At 41.5% G+C, this 19638-nt stretch overlaps 2 protein-coding genes across 2 annotated transcripts in view; one reads left to right on the top strand and one right to left on the bottom strand.

Annotated features, from left to right (window-relative positions):
* Positions 1 to 30: 30 nt before the first annotated feature.
* On the bottom strand, positions 31 to 8012 carry FN3KRP (fructosamine 3 kinase related protein). Its single transcript, XM_054846550.1, has 6 exons — positions 7841 to 8012; positions 5350 to 5501; positions 3825 to 3916; positions 3249 to 3331; positions 2722 to 2844; positions 31 to 1957 (listed from the first exon to the last, which is right to left on the bottom strand). Exons 1-6 carry the CDS (start codon positions 7979 to 7981, stop codon positions 1619 to 1621), a joined length of 930 nt encoding a protein of 309 aa, XP_054702525.1. The 5' UTR covers positions 7982 to 8012; the 3' UTR covers positions 31 to 1618.
* Positions 8013 to 15744: 7732 nt separating this feature from the next.
* Positions 15745 to 19638, top strand: part of RAB40B (RAB40B, member RAS oncogene family) — a 28972-nt gene continuing 25078 nt past the window's right edge. The window contains exon 1 of the mRNA XM_054846551.1: positions 15745 to 15892. Within this exon, the coding sequence (XP_054702526.1) occupies positions 15751 to 15892 (142 nt within the window). The 5' untranslated portion in view covers positions 15745 to 15750. The remainder of the gene's footprint in view (positions 15893 to 19638) is intronic.

Here is a 19638-nt window from a genome sequence, read left to right as displayed (position 1 = left end):
TTTTAATTCAGAAAACAGAGACAACAATAATCAACTGGGAAACTTTTTATTTAAGCCACAAGGTAAAAGTAAAAGCTATTTAACCAAACAAGGCTTTAAAACTTTTTGTAGCAAAAGTTAAACAGCCTGGGAGAAGAGTAGTAGAGTTAAGGAGAGAAAGTTAAATCAAGTGATAGTCTTCTCTAAACTTGCTTCCAATTTGTATAAATAACTACAAACCCAGCAACTAAAAAACCCTCAATAATCTGCCAACATCCAGTGGAAAACATTTTTAATTAATTAAAGTCATTCCCAAACACTCAAAATGCATGTTAGGAATCATGCATCTCTCTCACCTACCTGGTACGCTTGCACTGAAATATCATTACCAGCCTATACCAAAAAAAGTGCAATTTTAGTATTACTGACTTGCAGATACAAGAAATAGCTAGTCTGCAAAGCTATTCTTAAAGAACTTCTGACAGTGGTGTAGAGCTGCTGTTCTGTGAGTTACATTTTAACTTCCTTTGGTTTCATGTCTCTTATCCCAAGAGCTACAAAGTGCACTTAGTGGGGACTGAAGAAAAATGTTAGCTTATGGCACCTGTAGTCTAAACTACAGAAAATTTAGGTGAAGCCTGTACCATGACCAGATGGCATTATCCTGTGGGCAATGACAACAGTCCAAAAGTACATCTTCTGTTTGTAAGTGAGAGAGTACATCTTCACAGGATGTGTACATGTAAAGTGTCTTACCTGAAAAGATCCTTAAGAATGCACACTATTGGACAAAAGCATAATCCAAAAAAGAAGAGAGAGCTAGTTCTGGTGAAAACAAAATTGCTGAAGAGCCCACTGACCGGCAAGCACAGAACTGCCTACAAAAATGCCATGAGGCACCAAAATGTACATGCCAGAAAAAATGATAAGCATTTTCATACGGCTTTGTTACAGAACAGGAAGCAGTCACCCAATAGAATCACATTAGCATAATGAATAGCAAGTCCAAATCATTTTTCAGTTCCCATTATATAATTTTCTTGTTGACTTTCAAAATATTTTGTTAACATTGTTCTCATGCACACAACTGGCCATGAAGAGCTGAAAGAATCTGAGCAATCTATCATAAAGGTGGTGACGGTCGGGGGGGACAGCAAAAAGCAATAAGCAACTTTCTTAGCCATCTCTTCATAAACTGAAAAAAGCAATCTTCCATTTCACAAACACTTCTCTAATTTTCCCATTAGGGTACAAATGCAAACCCTGGTGTTTCTCTATTCTGAAGCACAATTGGTCCCTAAGAGAGAACTTCTTCCAAATCATTTACACTTGAGTGCTTGATTTGCATTACCTTGCCTAGTGTCAAGCATACGATGCTTTCTTGACACTGACAGATCTTCTGTGCAACTGAATAAACTCCTTCCTTAGATATTCTGCTCATAAAGTTATTCCCAACTATGCTAAAAAGGGATGACTATGTTACACTTGGTATTCAGCAGGACTCACTGATTCTAGGTCTTTAACTGTGCAACAAGGTCAAGGGTCTAGTAGCTTTTTTTAACATTACTACTCCTGTAGTTGCACCGCCAAGTATGGGGCTTTCCAAGCAACATAGGAAGTAGTCTGCTTAAGCAGCAAGTCACTTTACAAGGTTTCTCATAATGTTTAGAGAAGACCCTCTATACCCTGTACCAAAATGGTTCCAATGGTTCATGTAGTGAAAAAGCTGATAAAGCTTTAGGCGTTTCTCAAACCCTGCAGCTTTGGGAATTTTACTGTGATAAGCAGAGTAAAAAGAACTGCTGAAGCCACCAAACATCCCAGCTATTGCAAGCTCATACTCTGAATGGCCGTAGAAAGAAGCCGGATCGAAGATAATTGGACCAGAATCATCCTCAGCTACATTTCCTCCCCAGAGATCTCCATGCAGAAGAGCAGGAACAATTTCTATGTCACAGAACAAACTGGGTATCTTCAGCTGCAGGGGGAAAAAAGCAAGACATGTAAGCACTACATTTTAAAGTGAATGATTGTAGAGTTTTATCTGCATACAGGCAGAACATGAATTGAAACATCTTAAGCCAGTTAAAAAACCCCAAACCATAACTTGAAACAGCATAGGATCTAGTCAACAGAGATGCTGAGAAAAATCAAGAGGATTTCTGTTTTTCAGAAAAGCCAGCAGGTAAAGAATAGTTATCCAAACATTTTGCAGCACTAAGAAAATAAAAAATGTAAAACTGCATTCGATGCTGCAATACTGACCAGCTTTAATAACAACAACCACCACAACCACCCACTTCTTCAGTAGAAGGCTCAGGAATTTCTCACCAACCCTCAAGAGATTTCTCCAAAGTAGTACCCATATAGCTAATACTGCAGTCACTTAACCAGATGCAAACCTTAAATGAATAGATGATGTGCAGAACAGTACTGCTTATATACATTTCTCATCATGAACATGTTACAGGGAAAAAGACATGTGAATTCGATCTAGCATTTCCCAAACAGTAAGGCAAAGTGCTATTTGGCACACATTCACTTTGGGATATTAGCATACGGTGATGTGGCAAAAGTCATTATACCTTGGAATAAAGGGTGTTTTAATCCCTAAAAGCTGGAGTCTCTTACCAACAGAACCTGGAGCATACCAACAAACAGGAACTTTGTTTTATGAAAAGAAAATCTAAACAACTGATACCTAGCTATCACTATAATGAGAGCCAAGAGAACTACTCCTACCTGAAGTTGTGCCCAAAGTTCTCTTGCTTCCCTGTCTCCTGAATTCTTTTCGATCATGTCCATCTGGGGCTGGATTCTTTGCTTGGCAAAGAAAGTCACCCAGTCATTCTGCCAGTCATTCACCTGAAGGAATAGGATTGCAGATATTAGTTCCACACCACACAAAACACAGATTTTCTTCTTTTTCAAATAAAGCTTTGGAAGATTATACAGCCTTTGTGCTGATACCATCCAGGACAGTAAATGCTACCATTTAATAGTCTGTTATCTAAAAACATTAAATTAGGGGAATAAATATTTTTCTTTAAGTGATAAAAAACAATAAAATGAAGAGCTATGAATGTCCAATGCAGCTGTAAGTGCTGTCCAAAGCATTACTTTTCTTAGCAGGCTGATCAATGTTTTTTTCTTTTTATGACTCCACAGAAATAAATGAATTTCCACTATGATGATTTTGGCCCTTTGTGTCACTGAAGGAAAAGTAAGATAAACTTAAAATTCCATGAGTCTGATGAAGTACAACCTACCTGTGGAAGATAGCCACAGCAGGTAACTGTATGAAAGCCAAATTGATCCACAAACTGGACTTCCATTTGCCCTTGACCTTTACCTTTCAAACCAAAGACAAAAATCCAATACTAATGACAAGATTCTAAGTATCTACAATGCAAATGGACCTTAAAAACTACACAAGGGTACAATGCTGCTTCTACTGAGAAATAAAAAAATTGCACCTTAATATTCTTTTTGTTACACTGGTTGTTCCTGTTGGTTAAGTTTAAAGCTTGATGTAAAGCAGCTATATTATAAACTTCATAATCATATTTTGAGGTAGCCTATCTCCTCTGATACCATGTCCTTGCAGAAACTGTGGTTTGGGATCCCAAGGGTCCCAAACTGAATAAACGTTTTGCTTACAGAGATCCAAATAGAGCAAAAAAAGGCAAAAAGGACAATCCCCTGCCTGGGTGTTTCATCCAAATCTATTTTCATAGTATCTTTAGTGGAAGAAGACAAACTTATCCTGAAATAACAAAAGCTATTTTAACTATTTTGTAGGTTATTATTAACTAGTTAAATTTGCAAACAGCTGTGTACTGTACCAACTGTGCTCTCTTTTTTCTTCAGCTTCTCTCCAAGTTGCTGGTTATGAAGGTGGAGATCAGCCAGCTGTGTTCCAAGCTTTGCTGAATGTCTAAGAAACAAAAGTATTCTTAGCAACACTGACACATGAATGAATTCAGTTCTCGATATTCCAGGAATTAATTGAAAAGAATTATCAAGCAAGTAAAAGAAGTTCTGCATCTCTAACAAAGTACATTTTCAAAATACTCTGGTCATAAACACCTCCTCTTCCTATAAGATTACATATTAACATAGAATATAGTGTACTTACATGGTTGTTTCTAACACCATCAAAAGTGAGCAGCAATCATAAATCTAGTAACAATGAGAAACTATCAATTCTAAGTTCTGACTTCTGTGTGATACCACTTCTATGCGAACTTTCAGTAAGATATCGGTAAGGAAAGCATGCACAACCTGTTATGCTTTTTTTGTTTGTTTGTTTTGGCAAACTGTCTTTAGGAAATACAGCCACACAATACTCATCCACTTCTTTATACCTCTGTCTCTCTGTCTCTGGCTTCTCCTCTCTAAAAGGCCTAGAAGAGTCAAATGGGCCTTATTTATTTATCTATTTTTAATAAAAGCTTAACCTCTACACAGTTCAGAAAAGTCTTGCAGTAATTACAAACAACTCTTACGGCCAGTTGCCTCCCATGTTAACAGAAGTATGTTCTTCTTCCTGTGTTTGACCCCTCACATCTTTCCCTGTTCTCAAAGCACTGTCATTTAAGGCAAAGTCATTTCTCTATTTTGTTCCTCTTAACACGGATTGTAGCTATCCCCTGAAATTTGTATGCTAAATGTTGCATTTGCACACTTTTCATCTCAGCCCAAACACAACAGGATTTCTGCTCTTTCTCTTGGAGCTCACTGAGAGCTCTTCATGAATTAGAAACTCTGTGGATGAGCAGTGTGAGGGATAAGAAGTTCTGAGATTGGGATGAGAAATTGGTCACGTCCACTTCCCTAATGGAATCAGAAGTATTCATTATATTTTAATTTACTCAAGTGTTTGTCACAGAGAAGGGGCAGAAGTTTGAAACTATCAAAGACAAGGTGAGAGTTGTAAAAAATATTGAAATCAGGGTTAATTTATTTGGTAAAATACCTTTGCATACTTATGACAAGCAATATTAAACATGGGTTCTTATACTAAAGGCAAGTACACAAAATGGGTGATAAGTAGGTCGTTTTCCTTACAGTAAAATGGAACCTTACTGTAAAAATCACTAATTACCTAAAAAAAACCCAAACAAAAACCCCAAACCCTAAACTAAACAAAAACTACACTCACTTCTTGATGTATGACCAATTTGCTAGGTGAAGCATTAAGAAGTATTTTTAAACAGTTCTCTACTGTATAACTCCCCAAATGTATCTTGACTAGCTTTAAAAAAAAAATAAAATTAAAACAAGTTTCCCCTCTGAAAACAAGTGACTTAATTGTCATAATAGTCAAAATTTCTGATTAAATGATGTAAAGATAATACTGTGTTTTACCTGTTTAAGCCTCTCATTTCCAAATGTTCCATCACAAACAGAGTACTGCCCCCAGGCAGGTCTATAACTTTGATGGGTTTAGGCACTTTTATTGTCTGCGTTTTCAAGATGGCTTCCAAACTTGCCATTTCTCCCTCAAACATTCTTCTGGCCTGTCAAATATTCAAGGAAAGCATTAGTCTCTATGAACACCAGTCACAGGTAAAGCTCTTTCACAAAACCAATCAAGGCTGTAAATGTTAAATAAAAATCTTGGAGCAACTGCTTACTGCACATACAAGATACAGATAGATCCACACCACCATTACTTGACAGTAATTTTACAATTACAGAAATTGCACTTCATAAACTGACTCCATGGAAGTGACTCAGGTTCTAGAATTCTCTGTAATCATAAAAACAACTTAGAAAGTATGTTTACCATTGAAAGAATGCAAACTACATATATATAAAATGTAAGCATTATTTTATTAATGGATTATGCAGCAAATGTCTAGAAAGCTATGGGCAACATACATCATCAGATGAGAAACTAGAAGAATGGTGCTGACATTCATAGCTTTCATGACCTTCCTGACACAGACTGCTTAGCAATATAGTTGATCTTCAAAATGGTCTAATTTGTAGCCACAGAATGATTTTCCCCAGCCTCTTTCTTTTGCCTCATGGGGAGAAAAAAAAAAAAAAAAAATATCAATGATAGCAGCCAAATGCCCCTTACCACACTTACACACAGCCCTTGGAACCCAAGCCACTATCAACGGCATTTGCTTTGAAGACATTTTGAATTTAGGACCTATTTCTGCAACTGTTATCCACACCAAGTAAAATCTATTCTCTTGAGTTGCTCCACTGACTTCAGTGGCACTGGTCACACACAAAGAAATGCTACTCTAGAAAAGTTAGGCAGAGGTTGTAAAAAAACAGTACATGGGAAACCTACAGTATCTACTAAAAGCAAAAGTGAGGAAACATAATGAAATAGAAACAGAATACTAGTCCTATAGTACTGATACATGAAACACAAAGGACAATTTGCAATAGACAGTGACTAAAAATTCCAAAGCCTACAGGAGATCAAGAATGAAAAACTGCTGAATTACTGAGCCATGAGTTAGCTTTGTTCAGAGGAAATCGGTAAATACTGTATCTCTGCCTAAAGCATCATACTAGGTTAAAGTCAGCTGTTAACTTTAATAGAGTAAAAAACACGGTGTTTTCTAAAGAACTTTGTTTTGCTAAAGAAACTGCTGATATACACACACTGCTGCACACACAGCACAGCATTATAATACAATTTGGCAAAGTTTGTTTTAATCAGCACTCAGAATCCACACACAGGCAAAAGCATAGAAAATGAAATGATTACTGAACAGAAAAATCTATCTACATCTTTTTTTCCAAGCCCTCTCTTGTTACTAGCTGGATTCTATACCTAAATACACAACTAACAAAGGCCTAAGTGGAAGGGCTCTGTTGCTATCAATTCAACCTATTTTCAGTCTAATGTAAAGCAGGATAACCTTTCAGTATTTTCCCTTGTTACCATCTCAGTGCATTTGATTTTCCATCCAGCTCCCTGATACAATCAGAAAGCACAGACAAATTTGGAATACATATAGTTGCATAAACACTTTCAAAAAAATTTGTTTGCTATTAAAGGCAAATCTAAGTTCCGACTTTTGTTCTTCCAGTGAAGCTATTCATTTGACAGACATGAGTGTAGAGTAACTTTATAAAGTAAATTCCACCTGATCTCTGCTTTTGCAAATAAGGATGCCATACAGGTATGTTGCATTGTACTTATCTCTATCAAATGCAGATATATATCTACCTTCTACAGTGGCTGGTAGCAGGTATTGAAAGGGCAAAGCAGAAAATCTTGAACAACAATTGTGGAAAATATCATTTATTGAGAAAAGCTCCTTCTTATGTGCAGGGAATTACTGATTTTGTAACAACAAAGAAAGATGCGCACCCTCAGTAGATCATTTTATACCTTCTAGGTTGCTCCAGACACTTTCACAGCGTACACAGCCACAGTGACACCACCGTTAACCCCTGCTATAACTGACAACAGCACGCCATTGTACTGCATGCCCTAGACAAATAATACCGATACCACAACAGCATCCCACTAGAAACGCTGCTTCCCATCCCAGTGCCTACCCCCGCTGCGGCCTCCGCAGGCACCCCCACCACAAACCTGGCCCCAGCCCCCACAGGAGCCACAGCCAGACCCTCGCAGGGCAGAGGCTGTCAGACGAAGCCAACCTCTAGCCCCGGCGGCAGGCCACCTCCCTGACACCAGCATGCGAAATTTTACTGCCTGAGGCCAGCCGGCAAACCTCCCTCCATCAAAAGGAGGCCGGGGCCGGCTGAGGCCAGCCAGCCGCCCCCCTCCTCAGCGCGACCGCCCTCACAGCTGCCTCCCCGCCCTGCCCCGGGGACCCACCACACGCACCCCACCCTCGACCCCTACCCCCCACACCTCCGCTTTGGAGTTGCTCTTCACGTACACCCGGCCGTGGTCCGTATCGTAGCTCTGACCCTGGCTGATGCAGCCGCCCCCCGAGTGCCCCGTCGGCCGGAGCACCGCGGTGCCCAGCTCCCGTCTCAGCACGTCCTCCATGCTGCCTGCCAGGGCCGGTGCGGCACTGCGCCTGCGCGGGGCGGCTGCGCCTGCGCGGGGCCCCTAACGGCGCGCGGACCGGTGGGGCTGGCAAAATAGCGGTGGCGGCTGAAGTGGAAAGGGAGAGGTTGGCTAGTGGCCCGTGCGATGCTGTGATACAGTCGACGATAGGGACTGGTCGAGGGTGAGGGCTTGGTTGTAGGGGTCCATAAGGAGCCACTTGTTCCCGGCTGGGGGAGGGAGAAGCGTAAAATCGCTTCTGAGAGATGGGGAGGAACGGGGTGCTGAGCCGCTGTGGCCTGGCCTCAGGGCCTCGGGGGAGCGAAGCGGTTGGGGCACCGGAGGGGGCAAAGGGGCTTCCCCTCCGCGTTACCTCCCGCTGCTGTCCCCAGGCAGCTGCACTCGGGAGAGTCGCTGAGCCCGCTGGGGTTGGGCAAGGTGCTAAATCATGCCAGCCAAAATCCCAGCGCTTCTGGAACGTTGTTTGCACTGCAGAGAGCCTGTAAATGGGCTTTTGTTTGAACTCATTTCCCTTGGGCATGTGGTGAACTCTTTCCTACTATAGATTCAGAGGATGCACATGTCAAGGATAAGATGTTGCAGTAGGGCAGTATACATAACAAAGGCAATGGATAGTAATTTTTAAAATATTTGGATTTAATGTGCTTTCTGGCTGTTATAAAAGTACATGCTTAAACTCATTCTGTTCTTCAGCAATAACAAGAACAGCTTGCTATTATTCGACACTGACCAGTGTAGGTCTGAAGTAAATTAATATGTTCTTTCCCATTAGAATTTGTTATTTATTTAGCAAGTAACTTATTTAAAATATGAATTTGTAAGTGTAGAAGCTGGAAGAGTTCCTGCTGATCTTTTATTTCTTTGTTAGTGCAAGATTGTGTAGTTTTGTTTTCTACTATTTCCTTAAATGTCTGTAGTCTCGCTGGTTACAATCACTAATTCATCTTTAGTTATTCCTGACTACCTCCCTAATCACTATACTGATTTGTCTTGCTTGGGGTTTTTAAGATAAGTATTGTGCTGCCTGAGCGATTTAGACACATGTGGATATATATCTGTTATATAGTAGTTTATGCAAACAGCAGTTAAGATTAATTTAGAGTTATTGATGTGTACTTTAAAATTTTAAACTGGATTTTGCTTTGGAAATTTTCTTTTTGGGGTTTAATGTAGGAGGATTAAAACTCAGAGTCCTCTAATAATTCCTGGGCAGCAGAAAAATGGCAAGTGGTGAAAGGGCTGAAGTTCTTTATTTCCGGAAGTCTGTGTACCTTTCCTTTTCAGGAGTTTCCATACAGCTTTATTTATTTGTTAATAATCTGGACTTTGTTTATGTAGAAACTGATGTTTTGAATTTGGCAGGATTTCTGGATCTACAGCAATGCAGGCAGACTTACCATGAATATTTTTGCTAGGCCTCTCTGTATCTGGCCATTTCTACAGGACTTGGACAAATCATCAGTGTGCTGTGTTTGCACCAATTGCACAACTTGTGAGATATATTAGATTTATGAGATGTGTAGCACAATCCTTGTGTGTGTGCATGATGTATTTACTTTCTTGGAAGGCACTTGATGGGAGCATACAGTCAGGAGCCAATGAGCTACGCGTTTTGTGCACAAGAAAATTCACATCTCAGATTTAGTGCATGTACCAAGACTACTTGTGTAGCAGATTTGTAACAGAACCAGTGCTTTTTAGAAGCATACATTCACTGTCAGTCTAAAAAATCCTGAACTGACACATGGTAGCTGCAGCTTGGGCTTTTAGCCACTCCGAATATGTCAGGAGTGTGCTAAATCTTGCTTGCAGAAGGTGGATGGATGGTACGTTTTATCTTGCCTTTTTGTGTAGCAGAGCAGGGATTTCACTTAACAGTGTTGGCTGTAGAGGGCGTTATAATTTGTGGATGTGACAGTGATAGCCTAAAACCCCAGAACCTGTGGTTTACTGAGAACCAGGGATAAAGTAGTACCACAAGAGTATGGAAACACAAATGAGAACGTGTTTTTGTATGCTGAAATCTGTTTTCTGCCACATATTGGCTCTCCTGATTCTGTGTGTAAAATTAGCCTTAAACCCATGTTGCAAAGGTTGGATTTTGATGTCTGCAATGCTTGATGAAGAATGATTAAGATTATGCTGAGGAGACTTTAGTTCATCACTTGGAGTCTAGGAATCAGCAGCAGATGCTATGGAAAATAATGCTGTGAATTTTCTTTGACCCTTCTGTCTTCTTCAGAGAACAAAGGAGTAATGTCCATTGTGAGATCAAGGAGACTTGCTTTCTCATTTTGTAGTTTTTAAAGTATGAGATTAGGAAGAATTCAAAACCCACATTTTAATTAAATGACACTTCTGCAACTCTTGGAAAATTCCTGTTGTGTCTGATTATTTTTTTATTTACTTATTCTTCTGACAAAGCAATTAGAAACCAATCAGAATTTGTTAAGTAGATTTAATGGAGTTAAAATAGAATGAAATGTGTGGTTCAGTCTTCGAATAGTAAGTTGTAGTAGAATATTCCACACTGTCAGTAAAGAAGTTTTTCATGCTGTACTAAAGAACAGCATAGTAAATGTTGTAGGAGTAGAAAGCAATTGCCCTTAATTCCCTAGAATTTAATTGGATTGTACTTCTTTCTGATTGCATCCGATCAGATAGGATGTAACAGAAATTTGGCCAAAATTGTAATGTCAAGCTCATTAATTACATGATGGACATAATCGGAAGGAGGAACTGTCAGCTTGCTTTCCAAATTAGAGGTTAAGTGTTCTGGAAGAAACTCAGCGAGACCCACAAGACATTGCATTCCTAAAGATGCTACAGAGCATCTGTTTGCAGGAAGCACGGGCTCCCAACTTCTGCAGACATCGGAGTTCAGCAGGAGCCAAGATTTGGGAGCTGCTTCTTCACAGATACCCTTTTCAGTGCAGGTTCCAGCTCCAAGCCCTCCCTAAGCTTGCTGCATGCCATCTTTGGCCTCTGTGCTGTAGGTTACTATTCCCCTTTTGAAAAAAACTATTGAGTCAGGCCCCAAATGTACTTACAGAGGACTGAAAAAAAAAAACAACTTAGCCATATACTGAAGTCGTTCATGCAGTGCAGATCTTGCCTGCTGTGTGAAGGCAGTATATACCACAAAAGACCATGTGGCAGTGTGGGTTGACTTTGAGATAATTCTTTCTTCCCTGCCTCCACTCTTTTCCCCCTATGTATTATTTATTCCTATTTGAGTATTTTAAAAAGCTTGCGGTATGCTATGGGAACCACCCCCTTTCCTCTGCCCTGTTGGGCTTCACCAGCAATATTTATCCTCTTCTGATACATGCTGGCTTGCCTGCAAGATCCACAGTGGTTAACTTTCTGTTTAAAATAGTGTTTCTTTCTGTGGAGGAGAAGACAACTGGCATGCTGGGCTGCAAATTATTTGGTGAGTCATCGGTTAATATACACATCCTGAATAAAAAAGCACTGCAGCTGCTAATTTCTGTTTACTGCTTGACAGTATGTACAAGAAGAGAAAAGGTAATTGGTATGTGTAGCCTTTTATTGGTTGGTTTATATATAAAAATGGAAAATATGCATTAGGGCTTTTCAGGCTCCAAGCCTCTATTGGTGTGACTGTATGAGAAATGTGCTGTGGGCTCTTTGTCTTTTTTCCTCTCCCACATCCATGGATAGGCCGAGAGGGTGGATCAGGAAGGATGTAGGACTTTCCATTACGAAAAGAGATGATTTATAAGACACTCATCGAGATTTGGTGTTAGTGCTTGTTGTTCTCTTTCTCAAACGTAATTCACCCTAAGAGGGAGAAATGTTTTTTTTAAAAAAATTCCTCAGGTCAGCTGTATGAGCAGATAAATGGCAATGGAATGAGAAGTTCCATTATCAAAATAATCGACTGAGATAGACCTTAGGAGCACAATTTGGCCACTGTCATTATGCAGACATTGGGATCAGAATCACTGATGTGTCTCTTCATTTGCAGAGTTAATGCCTTCATGGATTAGTTTTCAGCAGTTTCTGTAGTGATTTCAGGGGCATGATTTGGAGCAAAATCTGAATGAAAGTGTAACCAAAGCCAGAGGACTTGGGTTTGCTTGTTGCAGAAACAGAAAACTTTTCCAGAGTTTACTGGTTTGGCTTTGTCTTCCTCTCTTTTTGGTACAGACTGCGAGATTGCCAGTGGGTATTGTTGTTCACATATTTTTGCGTATCAGGAAGTTTAGGGAGGAATGTTCAGGTTTTTGGATCACTTTAGTAATAATGAATAAGAAATTGTGCTCTTATGAGGGTAAAAAAAGTGGTGTTTTTCCCCACGAATATGACTGTTTGGGAGTCTTTTTTTTAAGTCCTGATCAAGAGAAAATTAGTATTATTTGCAGTTCTTGTGTTCAGCATAGTTCTGTATGGCACAGTAAAAGAGCAATATACATGTTGTTATTTCTCCTTTCAGCTGCCCCTAACCAGGTTATTTTAATGCGAGCAAGTGCATTTTCTTTTATTTTATTCAGACAGGTGATGGGTTAAAGATTTGTGGGTGTATTCTAGCTCACTAGTTCCTGTATAAAGTATAACCATGAGCTGCCCTCAAAATAAACCTGGGCTTGGCACAGATTTCTGTTCTAAACATGATTACACATAAATGTCAGATAAGTAGAAATACTCAGGAAGGTGGAAACATTCCAGAATTCTGCTATTTATGGCATCAAAACAGACATTTGAAAAGCATTAGTTCTTCATTTTCAACAACTGGAAAACTCTTCATATTTTTTAATTTAAAAATAAGAGCAAATGACCTTTAATTGCCAAGTTTATCGTTATGAAAATGCTTGGATTTTTTCTCCACTCTTCCTTAGTGAACTTTGGGAAAAATCAAGCATACAATTTCAGTAAAGCAAGATATAATGATTAGTTTGTACTTCAGCATTTTTCTTAGAGCATCTCAAAGCACTCCACTGAAATTTGTTGTTAAAATTCCATGACACTCCTTTGTAATAAATGCAGCAAATAGCTTTGATAGGTCTGGAAACCTGAGGCAGAAAGACTTTGAATAAGCTGGCCGAGTTCGTAAAGGAAGTCTGTGTTAGATCTGGGATTAAAGCACTAGTTTCCTGGTGCCCAGGGCTGTACTCCAGCTGTCTAGAAGCTGCTTCCACAGGAAAAGTACAAATGACTACTACGACTGCATTTAGCCTATCTCAAATTAAAAACTGAAATAGAAGCTCTGACAGATGACGCATCTGGAAGAAGAGCACATCTCTCTCTTTCTATATGTAGACCTTCTACAATAAAACACTAGAACCAGTGAAACTGTAGTTTATTGCTGCAAAGTTCTCTTCCCTACGTCCAACAGGACTTTGATTCCGTAAAGTGATGACTGGATTATAGAGGTGCAATTATTGGATGCGTGAGTATGCTAGAGGGAAAATTGCCTGACGCTGAGAATGTGGCACTTTTGTGTCCATGGGTGAATGCTACAGGACACTCTGTACTCTTCTCTTTGCACCAGATTAAAATTACCCAGGAATGATACAATGATACTCATGAGTTCACATCTTTCTTTGCAATCCTGAAATAAAAATAGGCATGTTAAGACTATTTTTAAGAGACCAGTAAATTGACATTGCATCATACCCATACAAACAGACATTATTTGTCAAGGACTTTGTATATCTTTTGAGTAGAAATATAAAGTATAGACATGTCTCTTTCAATGTAGGGCTTATGTTTGGCTGCAGATAATGCGGAGTAAGTTGTATGTGTATGGTTTATTTCCTCTAAATTACATATGCTTTGGGCAAAGTGCGTGTATGAGGTGGCATCCAGTAAAACAAGGACATAAAGACCTTTGAAGTTGTCATTTTTACATGGAGTGATACTTTGTGCATACAGCTGCGCATATGATGTGTGTATCTGTCTTTATATAAATGTATTTTTATACCAGTTTGACGCTGCTGAATTTTCACTTCATATTTGGGAATTACTCAAGGCTAACAAGATTTTTGTAAAGAATTTTTTTTAAATTATATTTTCTGGCATATATGCTACAAGCAAATGACAAGAAGGTCATAAAGGACCTAGTGTAGAGCTTTGGCAGTAAACATGCATTAGGATAAAGTTTAAAAAATGAGATTTTCCTGTAAGTCTTTGTTCAGTCGCTTGCAGTTTTTCTCACTGGCCCAACACCTGGGTGATGCGCTGATGCACCCACCTTGTTTTAGAAACCTGCTGCAATTATTTTAATGGCACACAAAAAGTGAGCATTTACACCAAAGATGACCACTTTCCTTCAGCTCCCTACGTACTTCATTTTAGTGTATGTTTTGCAGTATTGATAAGAGTGGTTAGGGTTTTGGTTTTACACGCTTGTATCATCAGGCTAGATATCAGAACCAGGAGGAAATCTCAGGCTCGCTGATATCTCGGCCAACTCTCATCCCCATTCCATACAAATACACGGTACTATTTGAATGCGGATAGCGAGAGGGCAAAGCCAGCCAACGCTGGTGTGGATATGATGAAAAAAGAGTGTGTCTCTTCCAGCTATGAATATCCCAAAAGCAAGACTAGGGTGTGTAGAGTGAGTGACCTCCAAGGTCCATAGCTACGGCTGAGACTTCCCTTCAGCAGGAGGGCTGTGTGGTTCCCTTTTTGGGGCTGGTGCAAAGTCCAGGAGTGTTCCCTGTCCAGAAACTGCTATTACCTTGCATAGGCTTCCCCCCACCCTACCTGAGTCCTAGGGCCGTTTGTTATTGCAAACCCGGGAAAGGAGCCCGCAGCAGCCGTGGTTATAGGGGTTCTGTCCTGGTCTCTGTCGGAGCGGTGGGGGCTCGAACCCGCGGCCTCCCCACTCCCCTTCAGGCAAACCGCTCCCCTCCAGCGGGGAGGTGCGGCTAAGTGTGATTGATGGGGGAGAGAACCAATGGCCGCCTTTGGAGGCCCCTAGCAACTGAGCCGCTGTGTCCCGCTGGGAACACGAGGAAGGGGACGGTCGAGGTTTGCCTTCCCCCAATGGAAGCCGAGGAGGGCGGGGCTAGTGCTTTTTTGTCGCACCAATAGCCGAATGCTGGGGGGTTACAGGTCCCTGAGAGAAGCGGGGGAGGGGCGGGGCTATCGTTTCAGCGCGCCAATGAATGCTGAGGAGGGCGGGGGCGGAAACGAACCGCCCAATAGTGGGGCTCGGGGGCTGGGCTCGCTGTTCTGTCAGAGCGCCGCGGCGGCGGGCAGGCTGAGCAGTGGCGTGAGAGGAGCTTCGTGGCGCCGCGCTGACAGTCCGCGGTCGGGGCGGCAGGTGGAGGAGCGGGACGGAGCCCCCGCGGCTGCCCCGCTGAGCGCCCGCTGCCCGCTCTGCTGCGCCTTCGCGTTCCCGGGCAGCGCCGAGCGCCCCGCGGGGAGAAAAGAGTCGGGCCCTCCGTCGGAAGAGACGGTAGCCTTCGTTCTGTTACGACAGGACGCGCGCTGCCGCCGTCCCCCGCCGCTGACACCGCCGCCTCCCGTCGCCGCAGGAGGCGCGCCCCGAGAACCTCCCCGCTCCGGCTGCGGCGAGGGATGGTGCGGCGGACGCTGCCCCCGCTGCCGTGACGGGACCGCGCCGCCGCCTCACGCCGTTCCCCCGCGGGCGCCGGGCATGCCGCTGCCTGCCCGCGCCGCTGCCCGCCGCGGTGACCTGGCCCCCCCGGGCCCCGGGATGGGCCGCGGGAGCTGATCGGTCGCGGAGGCTGGCGGGGGGAGCGACGAGGAGGATGAGCCACGTGGGAAGCCCGGTGAAAGCCTACGATTTCCTGCTGAAATTCCTGCTGGTGGGGGACAGCGACGTGGGCAAGGGGGAGATCCTGGCCAGCCTGCAGGACGGAGCCACCGAGTCGCCCTACGGGTACCACATGGGTAAGCTGCATCCCCCGCGGGAGTCTGCCCAGCTGTGAGGAGGGGTCTCCCCCCGCTGCTCCCCTTTTCCCACCACCGCAGGCACAAACGCCCTGCAGCACTCCGGGCTCTCGGGATCCAGACCCGTGGCGAGGCAGGAGGCGAAGGCCACCCACCGTCTAGTGCTGCCAATTTCGCAGGCTGGGAAATCAGGATAGCTAGATCAATAGATGGAAGCAACTGCTTCTGCAGGTTCCTGCTGATTTATGGAGCTCCCAGGTAGTACCAAAGGAGAAAAAGGGTGCAGGCAAAGGCATGCTGAATGATGTTTTGCTGTACGTAGTTTTCAGAAAGGAGGTGAAATTGTTGTCAGGGTTTAAAATCCCATGCAGGTGATCTCATGTGCAAAACTATTTTTGGAGCTCAAGTTTAAGAGAAATGTCTTAATACACAGAATGTATTGATCAAGGTGACAGGATTTATCTTCCTAAGCAGATATTTTTCTGTTATCATCAGTGATTAAAGGGAAATACTAATAGAAATGTTTTTTCTAGTAAAGAATCTTTGTTAAACAGCAAAGATATTTGCTGTGAAACCGCTTTCACTGGAAGAGCAGAAAAGGAGATATTTTTCTTTCTCCTTCTTTTTCACTGTCATGTTCTTAATATCCAAAGAGTAGCCCTTTAAGATCAAGGTTCACATTTGTAGTCTGTTCTTAAGCTTTTCAAAGGGCAAGACTGAAGAGCCTCATCCATGCCAGATATATTCTGTCCGCAGAATAGGGAGTTGTGAACATTGCAGACCGATTTAAAACGGAACTAATGGCTCAAGGAAAAGAGCATTTCTATTTTCCTTCCCTCCTATTCTCCTCTCTTCACTCCCCCAATCTTGTTTGCCTAGAACATATTCTAGTTTCATTTCTTTTTTTCCCTCATGCAAATCTATCATGTGGCATATTAAAAAGCAAATTATCTTGTCAAATTACCCACTGCTTTAATTTACTGCCAGTATAAGTGTGACTTGTTAATTCATTAGAAGGCTTTACACTGACTTCAGATCTGTTATTATGTTGAGTTCATAGTACTGATTCACGATGAAGAACCGGAGGGAGGAGGAGAGTTCTCTGTACCATTGCTTATGAGTCAGACTGTACCTTGAAGGTATCAATGTACATTTTAAGATGTTTGCTTAATCATTTTTGTTAAATTACTCCTTGGGATGTTGTGTTGTGTTTACTCTTCGTGCTCTTTGGGTGGTTAGAGAAAAAGGACAGAAGGCTTAGGGAGAGTGAGCCTAGTCTGGATCTGTTCTGTGTACACAGAATCTAGTTTATAAATTCTTACGCTGAAAGAGCACTTTAGTCTCCAATGTATCTTGATGTAACAGAGAGAGAATGTTTGACCAGCTCCCCAGCTCATCAGTCTTACTTCAGACTTTTGCATGTAAGCCTTGTGATGCTTGTGTTTTTGCTCTTAAAAATTATTTAAATTGTGTGGCTAACACTGTAACTCTGTTAATAGATTTCTTGACAGCCAAGAAATACAAATACTCTTTTTGAATTATTTCGCAAGTACTTAACATGCAGCTTGGAAATTCTTCATCGCTACTAATAACTTCAAAATGTATATATACAAGGTTGTAAGTTTTATGTGGTATTTCATGGATTATAGTTTCTTCACCAGGGTATTTATCAATTTGAACTATACAAGGTTAGGCAAATATGGTAATTCAGGACCTCACAAACTCTGCTATGCAAAAGTCACTGTTTCAGAGACTGAAAGAAGTTCTTAGCCCCAAAAAGACGAGCATGTCTGAAGAGAGGGATATGAATTACAAGAGGAGGGCAGATATAACGGATGGCACAGTAGTAAAATGTGGAAGGAATATAATCTGATTTTTAATTTTATGCAACTAGTGTCATACTTAAGAATTTTTGTACATATTGAGCCTCAGTGTTTACACAATCATACTGTATAGTCTCACTTAAGGAAGGATTTTAACCACGAAAGTTCATAAAAACTTTCATCTTCTCTTCAATTTATAATATGTTCTTGAATGTATCAAACTTGAAATACTTTTGAACCCTGCATGTAAGCTGCTCAGTTTCTTTGGTGGTCTGTATCCAATATCCCTTCTCTGTCTGTATCCCCTCAGCCTTTCCTACATCATTTGAGTGTGGCTGCGTAGGATGCAGCTGTGAGGAATCCGTGCAGGCTCAGGGACTGTGAAAATAGAGATGCAGGGAAAGGGATAGAGCTAAACATCCTGTTGGTATTATGACTCATTTAACTTGATTAAAAAGCTTGATAAACACTGACTTTTTCACCATTTTCAAGTCCTTAGTTAACTGCTAGGATCTACCACTTTCATAATGCCAGCTAGGTCTCTGAATTGGAAAGAGAAAGCCTAGTGGTATGATAGATCCTGTCAAAATGTGCCATGTGCGTAAGCTTTGAAATGACAAAACCTTGTTGTGGAGCTTGATGAAAGGGAATAGCTTTGAGACTACAATGGAAGAGGAGAGAGGGGATGTGGTGAAAGACAAGAGCAATTGAGGAGAGAGAGAGGAAGAGCACTGAAGGGCCTTGAAAATGAGAACAAACAAGTTAATGTGATGAAGCATGGGAATTCGGGCCGTTGTTTAAATTTGTATGTGCAAGAGAGACAGAATTTGATGTTTATTGCAATGGGAAAGAGGTTACTCCCACTGCTGAAATTCAGTAAACTGAAGGTGGGAATATGAATGTTGAGAAGTTTGGAAAGAATGAGCTACAAAGGGTGATCCAGATGAAGGATAGATGAGGCCTTGAATAAGACCAGCTGTTCAGAGAGCTTACCAATTGTGTGAATAAAATGGAAACATGACCCTAAAGTTACAGGGCTGGGTTTCAGAAAGGACAGCAGTGCATTAGAGTTGAGGAAACAAAGTTAGAATTTAGCTTTGGTATAGGGTCCTTTTGCTAAACAACAGAAGGTATCACTAAGATGTATTGCAATGTGCTAAGAAGTAGAGAGACTATTTATAAAGGAAATACAGAGAAGGATGAGGTGTTGAACAGAATGTGACCTGTCCTTTGAGAGGGAGGAGAATCTAAATGAACCCCATGGGATATTAAGAGAGATGGAAGAAAGACTGCGTGAGGATGGACTCATTAGGAAAGAAGAATCAAGGGGCTTTTGGTTGTTGTCTTCACCAGCATCAAAGACAGTTAAGCAGACAAGAAGAAAGAAAGTAAAATAAAACCTGGAGTTGACTAGAACAGTGTGTGTGTGTGGTTTGTTGGTTTGGTTTTTTTCCTAGTCATCATATTCCTGAAGGCTTTATGTGCAGCTATGTAACTGTCTCATCTGAACTCTATGGGCTCAAACTTTAATCGTATAAATGACAAATTAATTTTTCCACAGGCACTTTCTAACTATTCAAAACCAAATTGCCATCTTTCTCATTCCCAGGAAAATACGGCAGTCATATGTCTTACTATTTTTTGTCAGTACACAAAAATGATAAGAAATCTGGAGATGGGAAGGAAAGCCAGCATCGTGTGATCAGTCAAGTCCCTGCAAGCTGCTGCTGGTCCACAAGCTGTGATTTGAAAGCATTTGGCATAGTTCAGCTATTAAGGAGTACAATCTCTTCGTCTCTGAATTTTTCTTAATGACCAAAGGTCTCTGGGTTGGAAAGAGGAAGGGAAGAAGCTTTATTAACATAACGAAGTAAGGACTGCCATGGAAGATGCATTGGTGAGCATGATTCATAGAGATAATTT

The sequence above is a fragment of the Grus americana genome, chromosome 18 (genome assembly GCF_028858705.1).
Source record: "Grus americana isolate bGruAme1 chromosome 18, bGruAme1.mat, whole genome shotgun sequence".
Lineage (NCBI taxonomy): Eukaryota > Metazoa > Chordata > Aves > Gruiformes > Gruidae > Grus > Grus americana.
This window is presented reverse-complemented; position numbering and strand designations above follow the sequence as displayed.